The 16,157-nt window shown below is 44.2% G+C and overlaps 1 protein-coding gene across 1 annotated transcript in view; it reads right to left on the bottom strand.

Annotated features, from left to right (window-relative positions):
- LOC146180812 (solute carrier family 4 member 11-like) overlaps positions 1-16,157 on the bottom strand; it is a 121,541-nt gene that overhangs the window by 16,238 nt on the left and 89,146 nt on the right. The window contains exons 6-11 of the mRNA XM_084577827.1: positions 15,233-15,554; positions 13,566-13,589; positions 12,526-12,607; positions 10,345-10,468; positions 2,785-2,900; positions 311-443 (exon numbers count right to left, since the gene is read on the bottom strand). Of these exons, the coding sequence (XP_084433953.1) occupies positions 311-443; positions 2,785-2,900; positions 10,345-10,468; positions 12,526-12,607; positions 13,566-13,589; positions 15,233-15,554 (801 nt within the window). The remainder of the gene's footprint in view (positions 1-310; positions 444-2,784; positions 2,901-10,344; positions 10,469-12,525; positions 12,608-13,565; positions 13,590-15,232; positions 15,555-16,157) is intronic.

Here is a 16,157-nt window from a genome sequence, read left to right on the forward strand (position 1 = left end):
ATAGAAGAAGCGTTTGCATGGTTCTTGTTAGCACTAGAGGTTGACACAGACCATGAGTGAGAATTACCTTCCTCGTTGAGCACATATAAAGATTTTCCTCTAGCAAGTAGCACAAAGTAGAGTTCGCATACATGACATTGTGCTTTCACAAACTTCCCCACAGCATACAGTATGTATTACGGCGCTAATGAGATTCCCAAAACTGGTGGGAAGCAGTCAGAGTATTTAGGCCAGTTGCTTTTTATTTTCATTTAGGCCGTGTGGCGAGCAAGGAAATTTTTTTTAACCTAATTGATAAGGAATGTCTCACCTCGTGCACCACTTCATTAATTTGCTGGCGTCGAACACGGCGAAAAGGAGCAGGAAGAATGTGTTCCACAGCCCCACGCAGGCGTACATGGCGTAGAAGTCTATGTCGAAGTCTTCGCAGATGTTGTAGATAACTGCGTGGTAAACGAGGCAAAGCAAGACAGGTCTTTAATTTTCTACTACAACAAAGAGCAAGTAAACAGAGCGAACATTAGACATATTTTATTCTTCTCAATCATCATCATCATCATCATCATCATCATCATCATCATCATCATCATAATCAGCCTGACTATACCCACTGCAGGGCGAAGGCCTCTCCCATATTTCTCCAATTAACCCGGTTCTGTACTAGCTGCATCCACTTGACCCCTGCGAACGTCTTAACCTCATCCGCCCACCTAACTTTCTGCCGCCCCGTGCTACGCTTTCCTTCCCTTGGAATTCAGTTTGTTACCCTAAGCGACCATCGGTTATCCTCTCTTCGCACTACATGTCCTGCCCATGCCCATTTCATCTTCTTAATTTCCACTAGAATATCAGTAACTCTAGTTATATCTCTGACCCACTCTCTGACCTTCTCAATAAGTTCTCAATGATAAGAGTCGGTTTACGTTTTAATGCTGTCCTTTGGAAACGGTGAGCCTTGATCTCAAAGATGTGTTCAAATTCTTTTCACTTAACCTCCCCCCCCCCCCCCCCCCCCACTCCTTTCTCCTGCAGCATCATTGTTTTTATGTCTTCCTGCGCTGTGTAACCGTTTCTACGTGGCGCCACACACTGGCCCCAGACCATTATCATATTGCAAAGTACATTGTGTTGGATATCTTTACTCAGGAAGAGAAGGTACAATGCGCGGATTGAGAGCCCTCAGCATTAAACCCAACGCCAACAAGTTATATAAACAGTAATGCAAAATATATACACGAATGAATAGATATTTGTACTATCGCAAAAATCTCTGCGCAAACTGGACTCGTCCGAAACGTTGCAATAGTTAATGATGTCAATGCTTTAATAAAATCATCTATAAGTTTTATGAAATAATCAAAGAACAACATAGAGCAGCATATTTATGTGCAGGCAGTCAAGCTAAAAGCTAAAACATTCAGCGTAAAGCAGCCACTGAGTTGACAAAAATACTAATTTTGGCAGAAAACCCATGCTGGGCCAGCTTGAGCGAGATCGTTATCAGAAGCCGGCCAGATTAACTAGTGATGCCTATGTTGTTTAATATGAAGCGTACCTTAGCACGCACTACAATAAACACAGTGTGTATCGACGACACCTAGATGCAACACCAATTACTATACTGGGCACCTCAGCTAAACGTAACTAAGCTCTTAAAAAGCGCGGTGTGTCATAGTGCAGCGAAAATAACATAAAGCTGTTAACAGCCGCCTAGCCTAGTCTTCAGCATTTCTTCATTCACCGAAATTAAATGAGTTGAAGAGATTAGTAGCTAACATTTCATTTGCTGGCTTCAGAAACGAAGTGTCAATTCAAGAGTCGCAAATCGTTTTGAGAACATACGGCCGCGATGTTAGATCAAGGGACGATATATTAGCTTTGTTTGCTGGGCCTCCAAGGAAGTTACCTCGTGACTAGCTGCTCGCTTGCATCTCTCTCAAAGTGTATTCGCAAAAACCCATCAAAGACACCGATCCAGAAACAGAAAGCTGTATTTGCTCTCTGAAGCTCGTCTGGTACTCGGAAGTAGCACCGCTTTTGTGTAGAAGGTTTCAGAGGGTTAGCCCTACTGCGATCATTTGCCAGTTTCGCATTATTCCAGCCCATAACAACTCATGCGTTCCACAGATGGCGCCCCGTACTCGTGCTCCGTAAAGCCCCTTGATGCGCCGCATCTTGTTTTATCTCGCGCCGAGCAGCAGACATTGTTGTCTTCACCATGCCTCTGTACGAGAGCACTATGCTATAGCCGCAGCCAATCCCGCCTCGTGTAAAACTGCAACACCTACTCACACTGTACATTGAACATCGCCGTCTTCATGGAGTTCCACCTGCACCGTTGCTTCAATTATTCTAGTTAATTACGCCGTACACATAGGCCATATCCCTACATCTAAATCAGCGGGTCATGACAACCTTGTTAAAGCAGTTTAAGTCAACATGCCAACCATCGGGTCGCGATAACATTCGTTAAAACAGCTTAGTCAAATTTCCAGCCAACAGACCATGCCATAAAAAAAAAAAAAAAAGCTCTTAGGTAATATTTGGGCCGATTCGCCATAGCCACGTAGATTTTTTAACGCATGAATAGCATGCTTCGCGGCACAGAAGAGTATTCTGCGTAACGAGAGGAGACAGTTCTGCACAACAGGACATGATAGTGCAAGCACGAAAGGACTCTGCACCTGCGGCACAATTTATTCCAAAAGATAGTGCAGCATCTTTTTGTGTAACGGCGTCTTCGTAAACTAGGATAATTAGTGTTATTAGTGATGCGTTTCTTACCCTTAATGTACAGGCTGAGAGGGGCAGTGGTCATGAGGATCACCAACGGCTGCCCACCGAACAAGGCGAAAGAGAGGCCGCCAATAGTTTGGCTGATGATGCACTTGCGAACGTCTGCCCGCCAGTTGTTGGAGAAACAAGCAGGATGAAACAGAGACACCACGTTAATGTTGTTGTAACTACAACAGAAACGAAACTAAGAGAGACTTACCTCCTGCACCACCCAAAGAAAATGAAGGCAAGAACACGGGTACGACAGGAGGAGGAAGCAAGAAAGAGAATTAGAGTCAACGTGTTAGAGGAGCAAGTACAAATGGCAGCAAAAGGGCCGAATACTGGGCTAGTTGGTACGGATACATTTTGTTGTGGCACCACAAGAACGAGTACTGTTCTGTACTTCTTCGTCTCAGTTCTCATTCCTGTGGTGCCACAAAAAATGGGCAAATGGAAGGCAGCCCTAAGTTGGGGCACCGTGCTTAGGTAAAAGATTAAAAAAAGAACAGAACATTGAGACGCTTTGCCATCTTCTGCTTGCTGGTTGCCCTTGGTACAAGTGTTAGAACATGACTGTGGGCCAGGTTTGAGGCTTATGGCATTTCGCAATATGGCCTCATAACATGTGATAATTGATACAGAAAAGTAAATAACCTGCTCCTCGCTACTCATGAGCCCGTCTGTGCAACTTTGGTAATTCTTTAAGGTTACCAGAAGCTTTTAACAAGCGATAATCGGATAAGTTAGGTTTATAGCGGTGTCACTGTTTATTTGCTATGCGGATGGTTTTGACTGCATAAAAGGTACACTTATGAACACCCTTGGATTTCAATATGTTGTCTGGATGGCTGAAGTTGCATAATCACTTCATTTAATTTCGCACGTTCCTACGCGAAGGCTTACTTGAACTGTGCTGCCATTTCATCGTCTCGGTAATATAGGCACTTTATTACCAACTTCTATATCTATTTTCACCAGAAAAACAGTAAACTAGGCATATCGATCACGTCACACCGCTGTAGAGCCGGAGGGAGACATCAACCTGAGGAGCAAACGCGTACCAGCCGCTATTTATTCCCAGCCACATACAGCTAAATATGTAGAAAATTGTGAGTGAACTATACAGCCACTGATACAGAGTAAAATCTTATGGTTGTTAGGTTTGACGTTTCAAACATAATGCGGTGCCTTATGCGGCCCATCCAAAATATAGCACATTGCTTACGACTGGCGCTATTTGGTTGAATTTATCCCGTGTGCTTGTTCTCCTTTGTGTCTATGTGAAGGTTCAGTAGCGCACAGTAAGGAGAAAAAAAAAACAACTCCAAGAGCGTGTATAAACACGCGTGAGGAAACAAATCACCTATGTTTTGAGGTTGAAGTTCTAAATTAAAATTAGGCACCACTAATCGTTTTATTGAGGGCGCGAACCAACCCCAGGTTTTGTTTTTTTTATGGCAAGTTTAATACATTGTACCACTTTAGGCTCAGTAGCACGGAGGGAAGATAATTCATCTTGAAAAGACTAATGCATACCGATAACTTGTGAGGAAATAGCATGAGTGAACAATGTGTGGCTTTTCTCTCAGGTATGGCTGAAGCACGAGAAGAACTACCCTCCAACCAAGTCGTCGGGATTAGAACTGCGAAAAGCCATATCTCCTGTGTCAGCACTGTAACAGCTTTGTTTGAAAAATTCAACGGAATTTGCGGAGTATAAATTTCACCTGTCAACTAGAGATATAATAATTGCACCATTTTAATATATACCGCTGCAGCGCATAATCAAGCTGAATAGGCACTGGCTTCATCAAAGCTTACCAGACACTAGCAGCATTCGGCTGGCGGCTGCGGACAAGATAAACGTGCATTGCGAGATACCGAAGAGATGTCGCTGTTGCACAGGAGCAGAATAAGCCGGCAGCTAGTCGTGAAGTCATTGCGCTTCCGAGAGGTAAAGTCGAGTTAGGCTTTATTTTTGTGATATTGGGGATTTATTCTGCAGTGAATACTTCTCGCTATATTTTCACAGCCTAATGCATCTAAGCATGCGCAGTCTAATGCATCCAATAGGGCGATACGAAACAAGCATCTTGCACTATGAACCAGAAAACGCATACCAAAAGTTGATTTATATTTAGATCTGAGATGTGATTGGCTACCGTGACATTACCATGCATTCATTCTTATTTGCAAGCTGAATTGTTCGGGGTCGCAGGAAAGCAAAAGTAACAGGTACAATGCCAGAAATGCATGTCTGCGCCATATGCCGCCGCACGTACAGTCTTTGCCAAAAGTGTAGAGCACAGAAGGTCTGCTTTATAGTCCCTTCGTGCGGCTTGTAATGCATCTCTAGTATTCCGAATCCTTTGATGGTAAGATGTTTTTTGTCCCACACCTTCCCCAATGAGAAGGACCCCCAGCAACGCTAAATTAGTGCCACTACGCGCTCAGAAGCAGACTCTCTGGACTTTTCCTAGTATTATTGGCCTGCTCGCCCATATATTTCTATGACATATGATTTTAGAAACAAAAAACCGCAAGGGGTACGTTTTGTTTCAATGGTGAAAGATTGGACTATGAGTCACTATCGCGGTGGAGCTGCCTAACGCACGTGAACATCACACAATATCATTCCTTGTCATCGAGTACATGTCAGCGAAATGATTACTGCAACGCTTCGCAAACGACCCGCTGTTACACTTAGCTTTCAAAACCCTTTGGTAGAGACAATTATATCCAGGCGGAAAAGGCACAGAACTGGCGCCACCTGCTTCTAACACCGCGTGAAATAAGCGCTAACAAAGTGTCGGGCACTCACACGCTCTTTATTGTCGTACAAAATATCGACTAATGCTGCGTGAAATTGCCGCTGACGGTAAATACGAGCGCTGCACGGTTAGATACAGCTTCACACAAATAACGTCAAAACGACATGGCGGGTGTAAAATATCTCTTATGCTCTTTGTACGGCCGTCCACAGTTGGTGTGAGGTAGCCGTGCGGAGATTCCGGAATGCCAACTGCGTGTTGATGAGTCCTCAATGTTTTCGATGGGAATTTGGTTTACACCAGTTGGTGGCCTCTATACAGTGGATTCCCATCTGTTCGAAGTGTACCAACAAAGCATGGTTCTGTTCTCCCAACGGTGGATGAATGGAAATTAAGAGCATCCCATTTTAAACGGGGTGGTGACAGTCGGCACCACGCTCAACCTTTCTTTTTATGCTGTTAAATTTAGACAATCCTTCAACTTGAATGAGTTTAGTTTTACAATGGGTACGTTTTAGAATACATTTTTTATTATTTTTTTTTTTTTTGGGGGGGGGGGGGGGGTGTGCTTCTAATTCTGCACCCTTGCGGGACCACCCTGCTATTTAGCCGGAAATCTTGCAAACGTCTCTTTCTAACCTCTATCACACAAGCAGTCACATTTCCTTTGTTAACTCTAAACCCTACGGCATCGGCGAGAGTGACTGTGTCCGCATCGACATCGTGACGTATACTGTCACACTCTAGTATAAGATGTTTAATAGTTTCTGCGCATCTACCACAAATAGCACAAATTTCATCTTCTTGAATAACATTTTCTTTGGAGCTTCATGTTCTAAGACATCCTGGTCTAGTTCAAAAACGAAAGCCGCTGCTTTTTAAGTTGTCACAGAACGTTTTTTTCTTAATCTGTTTCTTCCTTTTCCTACACAAGTTGAGAGTCAGGTCTTTTTTTTTTTTTTTAATGGAATTATCCTAATTTTTATTCTCTGTTCTTTACTTATTCGGTTCTATATGCCTCTGTCTTTTATTCCTACATACTTAATGGTAGGATGGACAGTTGGGCGAGTTGATACAATTGCATAGTACTATACTTAATGGTTAGATTTTCTGTCCTTTTTTGCCACTGTGAGTCAACGCACTTTTGCTATAAGTATTTAGATAGCTTACCTGCTCATCTATTATCCATCTTCCCGAGGCGTTCTTCGTACAATAATTTGCCCTTAGTTTCTCGTTCTTCGAAAGACGCCCAGTCTATGTTTACCTATACTTCTCTTTTGTAGTCTTGCCGTGGGCAAATCTTCTAGTCAAGTGCAAATCTTCTGAGGGATCTTTTAGTTATTTCTGACTCGTACTGGATTGCTGCCCTGAAGCACCAAACCACGTTCTCAAAGGTAAGCACTGGCAACATTGTTGCTTTCGAAATACCTTTTAGTACGTACTTCCCATCTACCGTGCTCTAATAACGCTTCATGCTTCATTATCGCGGCGTCTCTTCGTCCCATCGTTTTAGCGGTCTGTTCATGTTTTTCCATGCATACCCGTTATCCGTTTATCCATACCCGGAGATTATATATTCTGCCAGTCTTCGCATCTGACTGATTTGTGATTGTAAGCTTTCTATCAGCGAAATCGTTGAATACCATCAGACCCGACTTAATTGCGCTTAAGGTAAATCCTACCGCATCTCCTTCTATTCATAGATATTAACCAATGCTTCTAGATCTTCCTAGGTATCGGCTAATAGAACCTTGTGGTCGGCATATATTAATCATGAAAGACTTTATTCTTTACGTTCGTTGCGCCCAGCGGATAAGAGATATTAAACTCAAAATTGCTTTCTTGCAGCCTCTTTCCTATGTTCTTCACATAAATCATGGGCAACTGCGGTGATAACGGCCACCTTTGCCTTATTCCTTTGCACACCTTGCACACCTCGACAGCAGACGTATTCTTAGCCCATCCCATGCTATTTGAACTTTATTACATAGGTACGATTCTTTTAGTAATTCAATTACCTTTTGCCTGATACCTTCAGATTTGAGTATGCTCCACAGGAGTTCCTTGTTTTTGCTGTCGTGTGCACTGCTTATGTCCACAAAGGCTAGTACAGTGGCCTGTTTTCCACCCTGGCTATTTCTATGAATTGGGCTATCAGGAAAATGCTATCACATCTGGGCGCCTAACGGTTCTAATCCAGTTCTGCAGTTCGCCCACTACATTATTACTTTTTATGCACGCCTGCATTTTGTTACTTAAGGATTCTCTACACAGGGTCACATAGTGACAAATAACAGATATTTATGAAAACGAATAAGTGCATAATTAAAAGTGCTTATTTCCGATTTTCCTGTGGCGCAATGGATGCACTGCTGCATTTTAGAACTGAAAGCACTATGATTGAAATCCACTCCATCCGCGTTTTCGAGTAATCTATTTTATTAACAATTTACACCAAGCTATTAAAATACTACAATATCCCATTTGGATGTCCTCCCGTTTCGGTTGCATTGTGGAATGTTTTTGAATCTAGGCAGCAGTGAAATAAGTTGTAAATACAGTCGCAAGGCGACATCGACTGTTAGGGTGCGGCAAGAATGTCTTTAGCTACACCTAAATAATTTCACACCTTTCATTAATGCGTGTTACCTTTTGAGCTGGAATCACCGTTTAACTTGCTGACAGACGTACAGCGAGGAAAAAGAAGTAGCTGTGGGTCCCTACCATTAGAAGATCGGAATAACGCGCTCAAGACGCGAGCTTTACGGATAAGGCACTGTTTGTGCTAGACGACGAGGCGGCTATCGCTGAAGGGGCCACCATATACGTAGGGTCCCAGCTCTTCTTGAAGGAAGACAGAGTAAAGGCTATTCACATGACGGACCATTGGCGTGTGGTCACTCACGCACCAAATTTCACGTGACTACCCACTTCCGCGCCTTGAAGTTCGCACCTAGCCACTACGGTACACGGCGAAAGACTGCGCCCATGTGCAATCTTATTTTATTGTCACCTCCATGGAAGATAAATACAAAAGGAGTGAGAATAATCGGACTAGACTCGGGCGTGACATTTTCCCCAAAGCGGGCCAGCCCTGCACCCCAAAGGGAGGAAGAAAGACGTTACGGCACGCCTCATCCGCGTGCGGAGTGTTGTGTGAATCAGCCTTTTGTGGACGTGTTGTAGTGGTCTTAATTGGGCAAAAGGGAGCCCCTGCCAACCCAGGAAATTAAGCGCCGCATCAACCACTTGATAGGCAGCGTGTTATACAGCGTCATTCCTGATCGCTTTGTAATGCGCACTCCTCTTCGTCGAGACCGTCAGAAGCAGAGCCTCAGAAAGCCGCACTGGAGATTTGTCAAGATTATTAAGTCCAAGCTTTGTGTCACTCGTGGCCTTCTTGCAGCTAGCGCGCGGAAGGAGAGATCAGAGCTCGATGTGGTGCCACAGCCGCTCCTCCTGCCGACGCCGTGGTTAAAGAACTCCACGTGGTCAAAATTTCGGAGCCCTCCACTACGACATTTATCATAGCCTGAGTCGCTTAGTTACGTAAAACACCATAATTAAATCAAACCAATTCCTGAGGTGAACAAACATAGGCGCTCAGGTAGAACGAAAGGAAGAAGATGGTTTGCACGGTATAAAAAAGAAGAACCGAACAAGGGTAAATAGGGTACTCCTCAGGTCGCAGATGAGCCAACGTTTCGACAAGTGGACTTGTCTTCGTCTGGACTTGTCTTGTCTTGCCCAGACGAAGACAAGTCCACTTGTCGAAACGTTGGCTCATCTGCGACCTGAGGAGTACCCTATTTACCCTTGTTCGGTTCTTCTTTTTTATAAACATAGGCGCTGTTATTTCTGTTGTCTGCTCATCCTTGTAGAAGCTTCACTATCGCTGTCGCAGAAAACTTTCCACGATTGACTTTGCCAAACATAGCGCTCGTGGGCTTAGATTAGACCGACGACAATATTTAAGCTAGTTTTCGGATGTCCCGTGCCCCCACTCTAAAAAAAAATTCCATCGTGGTGTACTTCTAGTGTATAGTAATCGTCGTATGAGCCCCTTTCTTATTTTTCCTTTCCATAGAACATTCGCGGTTGTTTTATCTAGGCTAGTCTTTTTGAGCGTAAAACGTGCGTTGAAACAGTCAGACACAAAAAGCAACGAATGCCCGAATGATAAATAGCATATCTTGTAAATCGATAGCCTCTGCACACTTTCGTCGTAGTGTGGTCAGCTGCTCTGCTTAAATAGTCGATTACATGCACTATCAGAATTAGCCATTCATCTTGCCTGATGTAAACGTACCACATCTTCCGATTAACAAATTTTCCGAACACTCATGATCCTCTTCTCAATGAACGCTTTGTGGTCCAACTAATATTTGTCAATGGCATGTTTACAATTCAGGCCTGGTATGACAAATGTATACAACATTGTTACCTCATTTTACTAGCGTTGATCCTATTCGAAAATCAAATACAGGCATCGCATAAACATCAATGCATTGCATGACGATAGACTATTTTTTAATTATTTTGTCTTGTGTTGAAAGCGAAAATTTTTCATCGGATTTCTTAAACGAATATGTAGCGATTTCTGCTTTCTAAGTAATTTTTCTATTCGATAAATCACGAGGTATGTAACTATGACGGAACTAAAGAAATTTCACGTTGGTGTAAGAAACTAGGCATCAGCGGTATAAGAAAAAACAAATCAGGCCTCTTCCACAACAATTCCTATTTCCTGAATGATCCGCAAGCATGTGTCTGCCACAACCGCGGAATTAACTCGCCTATTTTCCCCTTGGTGTTCGTGTCGTTCAGCGCTCCGAAGGCAATGGTTGGCAGGAGACAGGCGAAGTAAAGAAAGAAAATGGTGGAGATGGTCTTGTAGATTGTCCGGTGGCCTACCACTCCTGCAAACAGAAGACAGGATTAACGAGAACCAATTAAAGGTTCCCAGTCGGAAAAAACTACAGAAATCTTTCTGATGTTACGACAGAATTTCTGTACGGTTTTTGACGGGAAACCTGTTGTGACAACAGAACATTCTGTAGTAACATCAGCAATTTCTGTAGTTACAACAGCAACGTGCTACAGAACTACAGACAACAGAAATATACTACAGAAAAACTACAGAACCACAGAAAAGTACTACAGAACTACAGAAATATCTGATGGTTACGACAGAACTACAGGATACTTCGTCGTATTTTTGACAAAGTTCTGTAGTTTTTTTCGCCGCGCTGCGCCGCGCGGCAATATGGTCGGACAGCACGCACTGGCGCAAGTGACGGAACAAAAGCTTCTACCATTAGTAGCACCTGAAACGACCAGAAACTATATACGCCCATGCGTGATGTAAACCAATACATTCCTAATCAATGTGAGGGTGTATGGACCGGTACACAGCGTGTATCAAACATGGCGAAATAATCTTAGCTTGAGTGGTTAAGATATAAAATATTACTAAGGTGGTATTTAAGCGATAGCAGAGGTTATTCTTGGCTCAACATAACAAGCATGTGCGTCTCAAGGCTGAGTATGGCACAGAAGCCGCCTTCAACGCAATTAACCGCTTCGTGCTATGACTGTGAGATAGCTGTGCGAAGTGGTCTGCGTGATGCTCTGCTGTAGAAGAAATCATAAAATAGAATTATTTCAGTTTTCAGAGGGGGTTTTGTAGTTCTACACTATGTAAATATGCACGGAGGAACAGAATAGGTAACTTCACCACAGCCGCGCTACGCATGCGCGATTATTGTCATATCGAGTCCACCATCTGACACTAAAGCGTCGAAGAATTGTACAAACTCAGTAGTCGCAGACGTCATGGTCCGCATATGCGACCACTGTCGTGTTGTGACACATATCCTGCGATCTAATCTTATTTACTATCACTCATCCCCTTAGCTTACTAGTAGTCCTGCCAAAGAGTGCCGACAAACTCTCACCACAGATGTTTTCGAGTGCAATGTCCGTTGCCAGCGTAGTCTAAATGGTCGTCCACGAACCTACTTTGGTAGAGGAACGTATACGATTCATAGAGTTTCTTACTCTTACCTAGAGGGAAAGCTGTGCTGCCGTCTATGGGCGTTTACATGGAGTTTCCAGACGGCCAGTTCAGCCACCATGGGCGCTCAAAGCATCATGGGTCGGAGAGCTACCGAGTGCAGAACTACAACTTTTGGCCAAAACTAATGCAAAGATAAACGTTGTTCTACCGTAAATAATGTCCTAACATTGGATATTGTGACTATAAATTACAAAAAGAGAGAGAAACAGAATGCCAGTGTGATATTTATCCAATATAAGCGATGGCTCTTTCTCCTATTGGCTTAGTTTTGAGCAGCACAAATACCAATATTTCGCACTTAATAGGCAAACTTGGAAATAAAAAATGTTATGAAAATATTTATGGTTGTGCAATCACTGAAGGAAGTTTTTAGTGGAATTTCGGGAAACAGAAACCATTTATTGGCGATGTCTGGTTTTGCGCCTTCGCTACTATGGCTTTCGCGGTCTATGTACGCACCTTCAGATGATGATGATGACGAAAAAGAAACATCGCAGTAACGCCACTCCACGTACCCGAGAAAAACCGACGGTCCCGCAACAAGTAGCACACCGGCCCATGATTCTTAGCGCGCCCATGGTGGCTGAAGTGCAGCGCCCTCAGCTTTCCCTCTAGTTAGTGTAAGGAACTCTATGATACGATTGGCAAAAAGTACTAATTAGGCCAAGTGATTTGCTTTTGAGCCACTAGTTGAGAATATGCGGCACACCGAGAACTACGAACCTCAGAAAGGCGTGCAAAACGCTCGCCCTCGCCGCTCTGGGCATTTCAACCTTCAGAGGCGCTGTGTATATTCAACACAGAGGTTAAGAGAGAACACTGTTGAATGAAGGCTGCGCATAACGCAAGCACACTGGCTTAAGGACTCGATCGGAGTGTGCAGTGTGACTCACTCACCGTCTATATAGTCGCTGACGTAGTGCGACAACCGCCTCCGCAAGTCGTCGCTTAAACCTTGAGCGATCGGACATCTACGGGGCTATGTGTTGCATGGACAAGCAGCAGAAGAGAGGGAAAAAGGAAGCATCGTCATGAACGTGGCACTTTCCCAGTCTGGTGCAGATTCTGCGGCATCGAGCTTTCGAAAAAGACTACTGCAGGGATCCCGGTAAAGCTACTCGCCAATCCAAACGCTGATCACACGATAACCTTGGTAGAAGGACATCAACGATACATCTGTCCCTGCTCCCGTTTACTTCTTTATGCAAAAACTAACCTATCAGTGCAAAAATCAATGATTTACTGAGTAAAATTGCGGTACCTTCATTTTGAAATGTTGCTTCGGGCTTTGTTGATGGAGATACATCCCTGCATATCATTTGATCACCAGGAGCAAGGGCTTTGTTGTTAAAGCTTGCGCAATAACCACCAAGCATTGCCCACTCTCCAAGGTGCATTAAGTTATCAGTTTACTGTTTGCTGAGTCTTAAGTCGGAATTTCTTATCTCATTGCAGTTTGTAAATGTTCTTCCTCTGCGTGCAAGGTATTGTTCCTTTTGCAGTGCTCGTGCCGTACTCAGGCCGCTAAGTCTTCTAAATTCAAGACTGGGTGCTTGCCTCGGTGCCTTTAAACAGTACTGATAGGGCTGCCGTGTTGTCTTTTATTGTTTAAAGATGGGAGAAGGCTATTCATTATTATGTGCTTTCTTATACAATATGTGCACAAACATCGTATTATTGTTGATTTTTTGATGCAACTCGCATTTTTATATAGATAGGTGATTAAGACTCGCCGGGCGTAAAGAGGTGTGGAGCGGGAGATGGCGAGTCTGACCTGACACGTTCGCACGGCACAGTTCTGTTGTAGCCAAAATGGCAGACAATAAAGCAATCTGCAAGAAACTGCTCCGGTCGCAAGCTGCCGTGTGTTCAGCGTTGGAATTGAGCAATACTGCGTTCTACGGTGCTAGGTGGCATCCCTGCGCCTACTCCCTCACCTCACGCTTTCTTCGGGCAGCCTGCTGCTGGAGCAGAAGAGATGTAGGAGAGAGGGGGAGGAGAGAGGGAGGAAAGAGAGAGAGAGTGGCCCCCACAAGGGGAAGCTGCTCAAGATCGTCTCTCCATGCAGGTCACTGAAGAAATTAGCCGAGGGTGGCACATCCCGGCCAAACATTCTATTTTTTACCGGGCGCAATTATACACCAACCAATCAAAACTCATTGATAAATGTAGCAAGATTCTACAAAAGTATTTGCCAGTGGCCTTAAAACGGTGGACTGATTTAAAGTAAATGCATCTTGTCGGGAGCAGACGTGCTGCACAAAACATAATCTTCGACTGAAGTGCAACGTTAAACGTCTTTGATTAAGCACTACCCCGAAGGATTAAAACGAGACAATTGGTATACGGGTGGATAAAAAACGTCTTATAGATGCGTGGTGAAGCCTTGATGCCATTTCACAAGCCTGGATGGTAAGTCGAAACTTGCGTTATGTGCAGCACTTTTGTTCCCAACTTCCCAGACCCCGTATAATGGTCAATAGTGTAATGCTATCTTCATCGGCGCTGATGACAAACTGTGTTGCGGGCCGTCAATAGCAATACAAGCAATGCGTAGCCAGAATGATCTGTAGAGTGCATTTTTATTATGAACAAACACTGAACGCTGTTCAGCTTAGTACCCTTTTATATAGCTCAAAACGGTAAAAACGAACAACACTCAGCAGTTAGTAGCGCGTGATTGTCTTAGTTCAAACTTAACTAAAATAGAGGTTCATTGGGGAACAGAACCACGTGGAAAGGAAGAACACACAGAAGTTAGTAGCGCGTGGTTGTCTTAGTTCAAACTTAACTAAAATAGAGATTCATTGGGGAACAGAACCACGTGGAAAGGAATAGCACTAAGACGTTAGTACCGCGTGATTGTCTTAGTTCAAACTTAACCTAAATAGAGGTTCATTCGGGAACAGACCCAAGTGCAAAGAAAATCGATTACTTCTTTTCCAAATACACATCTATACGCCGAAATAAAACCTGTAGCTGCAGTGGACACTTAACGCTATATACTTCGATGTGCATTTTATATCTGCTTAGCGTCAAGGTGTGAATGTGTTGTTCCAGCAACATGACAGTGACTGTTCAAAGGGTCATTTGAGCCAGGCATTGCGACCGACAACAATAATCCCGCATTCATGCCTTGCTGTCCCCGCAGTGTTGAAATATGGCTCTGCGAAGCTATATATACTGGCGCTCGTGAACGAATCCTGGGCGATATGACGCCACCTGTTGTAGGTCACGCTTTGTTTTGACATTTGTCCGTTAAGATTTGTCTTCAAGTTATTACGTTATTTAGGAGACTATGACAGCTCGTTTTTAGGAGGGCTGAAGCACTTTTGCATTTGCCCTGATGACGTCACTCGTTCTGTCATCGCTAAACGTACAATTAGGATTCGGAGGTTTGGAAGAATAGTGTAGCAGCAAACACAATCACGAAGCATCGTGGTCATCTGCAAAGGCATCATAATATAACCAGATGCGTTACGTAAAGTCTGCTAATAATTACATAATCATGACTCCACAACCCTGTAATGGTGACCAAACGCCACAACTACGTAATGCTGCTGAACAAGTGAAACAAGACAACGCTGCGTTTTGGCTCGCTTACCGGGAAGTCTAGTTGCGCCTGCGATCCCCGCAGAGGCGCCGGGTTGCTCTGCTCGGCGGCCAGGTCCTGGGCGTGCTTGAGCAGCACATTCTTGAATTCGGCCTCGGAGTGCACCTCAAGCAGGCGCTGCCGGAAGTCCATGTCGGCGAAGATGGTGGCGAAGGTGCGGCCCGTCTCGAGGGCGTTCTTGGTGCCCTTCTCCTTGCTCGGGGTCAGCACCAGGATAAAGAAGCGCACCTCGTGGCAGGTGCGCCCCATGTTGGCCGGGTGCTTGAGCCGCGCCACGGCCACGTGACGCTTTTGCAGGGACGGCAGCGCGCACCTGCGTCACAGCACCGCCAGGAGCAGAGTAGGTATTTGCTCAGGATAACAATCGGAGTGCATGCGGTATATATATAGTCCACATTGGAAGTAAATGCAAAGCACCAAGGTGTGCTAATTTTCAATGCAGCCTAGAAATAACAACCTAGTGAACAGAGTATAGCGGCAGTAGAGACTGCAGGTATTTTTTAAAGTCCCATTCATTAGACAAGTGACTACTTTTAAATGAAACATGTTGTTTTTAACAAACAAATATTTTTTAGGGACGATGTTTTAATACATTCACTCAAAGTGTGCATTCTCTCCAAATTACTGGCACCAGTCTTGCCTAAATAATTAGTCTTAGAGAAGTGATAGTCCTAAATTCGCATCGCTTAATCTAGCCGGCCCGTCCACGCTCTTTGCCACACATAAAGGGCACAGTTTTGGTCAGGCTCGTGAACGCATCAGTGGTGCAGGGCCAGCAGGTTCATGAAGCATCCGGAAGTTCTCGACGTAACCTATGGGAAACAACGCATCGCTAATGTTTTTCTCTCCAAGAATCCGCACACATTTGAGCCACTCGCTACACAGCGAGTATTACGAATAAAGCTGTGCCGGCGGA

The sequence above is a fragment of the Amblyomma maculatum genome, chromosome 8 (assembly GCF_055883805.1).
Source record: "Amblyomma maculatum isolate TAMU_Amacu chromosome 8, ASM5588380v1, whole genome shotgun sequence".
In the NCBI taxonomy this organism is placed as follows: Eukaryota; Metazoa; Arthropoda; class Arachnida; order Ixodida; family Ixodidae; genus Amblyomma; species Amblyomma maculatum.